General features: G+C 40.2%; 1 protein-coding gene across 5 annotated transcripts in view; it reads left to right on the top strand.

Moving 5' to 3' along the window:
- Positions 1–846: 846 nt before the first annotated feature.
- Positions 847–6,048, top strand: part of LOC117459577 (RAC-gamma serine/threonine-protein kinase) — a 64,719-nt gene continuing 59,517 nt past the window's right edge. For 2 of the 5 annotated variants that reach the window (XM_034100476.1, XM_034100473.1), the window contains exons 1-2: positions 847–949; positions 5,616–6,033. In XM_034100476.1, coding sequence (XP_033956367.1) covers positions 5,988–6,033 — 46 coding nt within the window. In that variant the 5' untranslated portion in view covers positions 847–949; positions 5,616–5,987. Of the gene's footprint in view, positions 950–1,020; positions 1,239–5,373; positions 5,442–5,615; positions 6,034–6,048 lie in introns of those variants that run through there. The other 3 variants (XM_034100474.1, XM_034100475.1, XM_034100478.2) reach the window with 3 other exon arrangements.

Raw genomic sequence — 6,048 nt, 5'->3', positions numbered from 1 at the left:
AGGCTGACCCTGCTGACCTATACAAGTTCCTGCTCAGCTGCTCAGTAACTACCTTGTTTATAAACAATAGACTTACATATAATGTATAAAAAATAGGCCTACACAAGTAACTTAAGACAAAGATAACATCTCATGTACTGAATAATAATGCTCCCCTACAAAAGGGAACACATCATAAAAAAAGAAGGAAGGGGGATAAGAATCTATATTGAAAGTGTACAGTAAAGCTGTTATAGTTTTAGAGCGTTGAAATGAATGAATGAATATATTGTTAAAGCATGGCCTTTTACTTAGGGATATGGAATTTGTTTCTGTGTTTTTCTTTTCCAAGAGACCAGACAACACATTCTTCCAAACCAAAACGTTCATAAATATTCATAATAACAGTCATAACATCTTCACAATGGGGAATGCCAAAACAAATGCAGTAATAAACAATTTCTAGAGATCCATAACATAAACTGAAATTTGCAGAAATGTCTCCCATGATGTTCTTTATTTCTTTATTGTCTCAACTTTACTGTTTTATTCTGTCGTGTTAAAATATAAAAACACAATGTAGAAATGCAAGCATGAACAACATAACATGTCAGCAAAAGTGTATTTAATTTACCTCCTGCACTCCTGCAATAATAATGTTTATATTTCTACATAGGCTTTAAAATGTATATTTTTTAATTTATTTTATTTTATTAAGAACCTCAAATGAATACGTAAGTAGGCGACATAACCTAAATCTCGTACATTCCAGATAGAACCTTTATATACAGTCTATGGATAGAACACAGCATTAACAGTGTGTGATTCTCGCGATGGTTGGCTTATTAGCCGGCAGACACACGGGATGTTGGAATGGGATGATGAGAGAGCAGAACCAGAAACACACACACACAAACACACACCGAGCAGAAACCGTTAACAACAAAAAACTGGAGGACGCGGCGAGACGGTAGGTTGCATGTGTGTCTGCGTGTGACAAAAAAAGGGGGTTTGCCGTTGCTCTGCGTGACGTCACGAGTTTTCCTGAAAGTCAAAACAACCGTTGGCTGCGGTTAACGTCAGCGCCTCGGAAATCCGTTTCATGTGTTAGCTTTATTATTATTTCGGTCAACGCCTTGTTTTTACCTTTACTGCGGCGTGTGTTCATTAATTCACTCAGAAAAGAGGAGGACAAAATAACCCGGGCGGTTAGTGGAGAGCAGGTGCACCGGGAAATACCACAACACCTGCAGCTACAGGTAATTGTTAGCTAGGCACACTTTAGTGACTGTAAACATCACATAAACTCAGCCAAAGCTACTTAAATAATGTGTGTTTATTTCGTGTTAATGTAAGTTAGGTGGGGGCGTTACCGGGGGGTTGATGGGTGACTTGGAAATGATGCTCAGTATTTCCTTGAAATGGGTTAAAAAAAAGGTTTTCATGTAGGATATAACACCCATAACGTCTGCCATGCTGCATGCAACATGCGTCAGTTTGACATCTGCAGTGACGTAGATGATGCAGTGCTGGTGTATCAGAGGTGGGAGAAGTACTCAGATCTTGTACTTAAGTAGAAGTACCAGAGTGTAGAAATACTCAGTTAGAAGTAAAAGTCCTGCAATTCAAATGTTACTCAAGTAAAAGTACAAAAGTATTGGCATAAAAAAATAGTCAAAGTACTCAATATGCAAATTAGCCCATTTTAGAAAAATATATATTATATGTTTTTTGATTATTGTTATTGATGCATTAAGTGTTATTAAACCTCCTAAAGGTGCAGCTTTTAATTATATTGTATACTGCAGGGTAGCTTGTGAATTTACTCCAGGTGTAACTCAATTCTTATTTAAGTGTTGTCTGTATTTCACATCATTAAGACATTCTACAATGTACAGTAATTAAGTATAACAAATAAATGTAGTGGAGTAGAAGTACAAAGTAGCAACAAATTGAAATACTCATGTAAAGTACAAGTCCTTCAAAATTGAACTTAACATAATACTTAAGTAAATGTACTTAGTTACTTTACTGGTTTTGTTTGACCAGATACAATGGGTTAAAATAGTTTTCATGTAGACCACCATGCTCTCTGCCATGCTGCATGAGTCATGCATCAGTTTGAAAGCCATAACAGTGACGTAGAGAGGATGCAGTGCTGGTGTCTACAATTAGATTACATTCAAATAGCTTTATTGGCATGAACATAACGACATACAGTATTGCCAAAGCTTTGTACAAGTACAACATCTATACATACATACATACATACATACATACATACATACATACATACATACATACATACATTACATGTTACTTATACACATACATTTGGAATGCGCTGTTATGTTCATAAACATAGCAAGAATAACATGCTTTCTTTACAAGGAAAACAATATACTTTTTTAACATTAACTTTTAGTTCATTTTAAAACATAATTTGGTTGAAAATACTTCTGTACTTTTACCTAAGTGATCTTTTGAAGGCAGGACATTTAATTGGTTATTATTTGAATACTTCCTTTAACAGTGACTTTCTGTGTGATGTATGCAACTGTATACAACACCAAAAGTAATCAAATGTTTTTGTTACAGAAGAGAGCTGAAAGAATGGTAAATAGTTCGGATTTTCTCAAACCAACCAACACACTGTCTATACATTTACTTTTGTCAAAATGCTTTGATATAGTTGTTTAGCTTCCTTACTGCATTCAGACAGACACTGTCTAGATTCAGAATTCCCATGAGTTTTTTTGTGTTTTTTACTTTTAAATGAATTCCTATTTATTTTTACTGCATTCTTTCTTTGCAAAATTGTAGTCAAATATATATATATATATATACCGGTATATATTTTTGTTCACACCTTTTTTTGGTCTTATATATACTTTACTTCTATGCAAGATGTGTTTTGGCTTATCGGCAATCATTATGTTTAAGATCTTAAAACTGTAGAAATGACAAAGAAGTAATACATCCAGTGTTAATAGAGAGTGTAACACGAGGTCCGGCCTAATGATGGCTTTCACTTTAGGAAGAAGCTTGTGGGCTCAATGATGCTGATGTCAGCTTGATTTGGCTTTGAAGAGGGTTGAGGTGAGATTAGGGGGTGTGAGGTGTGCTGTCCTGACGTGGAGGCAATAGTAACTCCAAGTATCTGATCTGACCTGAGCCCTCTTCTCTGTACATTCTTTGTACTTAAGATCCACACCACCCATTTTGAGCTTTTTAGCCCATTTTTAGAGGTGTAATAATACACTATTGAGACGGTTTCAGTTCTCAAAAACACCATTCATATTTGATGTATAGTTAACATTAGTTCTGTTAATACTTAGTGTGCAAAGATATGTGCTATGCTGTTTAATGTTACAATGTTACAGGGACTGGGATGAATACAGATCCCACTGCTCTCATTGCATAAAGATAATTATCTTTTGTACTCCCAATGGGTTAACTTGCTTTCAGTCTCGTATTGTATCGCACTATATTGAATCTATCCCCTGTATCATGATATCTTACTATCTTATCCCAAGTTTGTTCCAAAACACAGCCCTACCAATATCATGAAGTGTGTCGAGCCAATAATTAAAGCTAATGTTCAGAGATTGATTCTCAATGTACTAGGTTCAGTTCATGACTATTCCGTCAGCTGTATTTACTGTAGGCCAATGTTTTATTAAGAGGCAGTGACGCATTTCCAAGCAGTGATTTTTTTATTGGTTTATTAATAGTTGGTTTACTGGTTTTCAAAGTTGTTTGGGAACACAGGGGCTCAGTCAAAACCTTGCCTTGTTGTTGAGCTCTAAAACGTGATGTGTTCAGATAAGAAATGGAGCTTCCAGACCTGCCAAGACTTCTCCTCCTTTTCACCGATAGAACTGACCACTGGCACTAATGCTGAGTGCATCGGAGTGACCACGGCTTGCAAACAGCACCGTTATGTTCATGCTTAATGTTTTAGTGTCAGAGCAGAATTGTGATTGTTTAACTTGTTCTACTTGCCATAGTTGCCGCGCAGTGCCTCTCGATACGTCTAGACTGATGTAGTGGTGTGTGAGCTGACAGTCTGGTCCCTGCGTTCTGTTTCTCTCATTAGTCCCTGAGTTTATTTTCTCAAGATCTCCCTCTCCTTGTAATTTTTTCATTGTTGTTGTTGCCACTGGAATGAAATATCATAAAGTAAATGTTGTCTGGACTGCACTTCCCCTGGCATGGTGGGTACATCACGGCAGTTCATATCTCCATGGCAACAGCTGCTCTGGTGAAAAGGGGTTGCCACTGTCTGGACATGGTGCTCCTGTCGTCTCGTAAGGCATGAAGCGCTCGTTCCACTATCGTCTCGCTCTTAAAGCATAATCCAGAACTGTACGGTACCTTACAAATGATTCAATCCCTTTAAATGTACTGGGGCCCAGTATTATAAAAAGAAATCTCCTAGATCAGTGCTAGCTAAGCGACATTTATCTTTAGATAACTGTACATACTTGTTGTTTATGTCATTAGGATCACTGTGTACCAAATCACCCACAAATCCTCAAACTCATGTCTTGGGTTCTCTTGGAGCAAATGAGTGGTTTTTCAGTTCAGGTTAATCTACTGTTAATCAGACGAATGAACACTTTTCTCCTCCTTCTTTTTGGTTTACTGAACCTTGCACCAGGGCTGGGGTTGAAGGAACCCAACCCTCTACTTCCAAATAATCCTGAGTAGCCAAGCCCATCCTTTTGGCAACAAAGCAAAGACAAACAAATACTTCTTTCCCATGGAAGGGTACAGTAAGTGGAAAGTATCGTATCAGCCCTTGTGACCAAGATGTGTTGTGCTACTCAGCAATTCTTTCGTCTGGTTTCAGATTGGTCACAATGATACTGCTGCCTCAACATAAAAAAAAAGCTCTGTCACCTAGGGTGTGTGAGTGAGCATGCACGTCTCTCCCAGCCTCAGTTGTGACGCTGCAGTCCCTCCGGTGTCGGCAGCAGTGCAGACACTTGCCGTTCTGAATGCTGATTTCTTCTGGATGTCTGCAACTGCAAGCCTAGCCGCCGTCGTGCTGTTTTCCATTCAAGCTGAGCAGCGTAGTGTTGTAGCGCGTTGTGTAGTAGGGTGCATTCGAGGTGAGCGCGGCAGCAAGAGGGGGAGAGGGGAAGGAGAGCGGGAGTGAGGCGACAGAGAGGTGCAGAGAGAAAGAGAGTGTGAGAGCATCCCTAACTGTTGCTATTTATAGCCGAGCTCTACTCCACAGTCCTGAGATGCTCTCCCACATATAGACAAACCAGCCTACACACACCAAAGAATTTGACATGCAGAAACACAGCGAGCACAGAAAGGTAGACATTACTATCTGCTCATAAAAAGGTCTATGAATGAATGAGATCTCTGAGGGGTATTTGGATGGCGAAGAAGGTCAGCTATTGCTTCATCGAGAGCTCTGCAATAATTCATCCTGTTTATCAGAGAGGGTGAGCAATAGGAGGAGGAACTGGGGGTGGGAGCATGTGTCCTCACAATCACTTGTTTGTCTTGTCAGATTGTATGAAAGGGGAGAGAGGGAGCAGCCGAGGACGAGAAATATAAATCTATGTCTTTCCTTTTTTCTTTCTCTTTTTGTGTTTTCTCCTTTCACTTCCTTCCAGGCTGAGTCACTACTGGTGAGGAGGAAGGTCTGGAGAGGGAACGAGAGAGGAGGTGGAGGAGGAGGAGGGGGAGAAGAAGAAGAAGAAGAAGGCAGGGAGATAAGCAACAACAGGAAGCAAAGCGACACACACACAAACGTTACACACACACACACACACCTCGTGTTTGTGTGTCTGAGAGGGAGACTGCGCGATCGAGAGGGTGAACAGGAAAGGAAGGGAGGGAGAGTGACGCGGAGGCTGGGAGAGCCGCCCCCCCCCCCTCCTCCTCCTCTACTCCTCTCCCTCTCCTCCTCTCCTCTTCTCCTCCCTCCCTCTCTCTCTCTCTGTGGAGCAGGCGTGTAGCGGCATCACACTCGGCGTGAAGGAACCATGAGCGATGTCACCATCGTTAGAGAGGGATGGCTCCAAAAACGGGGTGAGTACATCCAGT

The sequence above is a fragment of the Pseudochaenichthys georgianus genome, chromosome 15, assembly GCF_902827115.2.
Source record: "Pseudochaenichthys georgianus chromosome 15, fPseGeo1.2, whole genome shotgun sequence".
Taxonomy (NCBI): domain Eukaryota; kingdom Metazoa; phylum Chordata; class Actinopteri; order Perciformes; family Channichthyidae; genus Pseudochaenichthys; species Pseudochaenichthys georgianus.
This window is presented reverse-complemented; position numbering and strand designations above follow the sequence as displayed.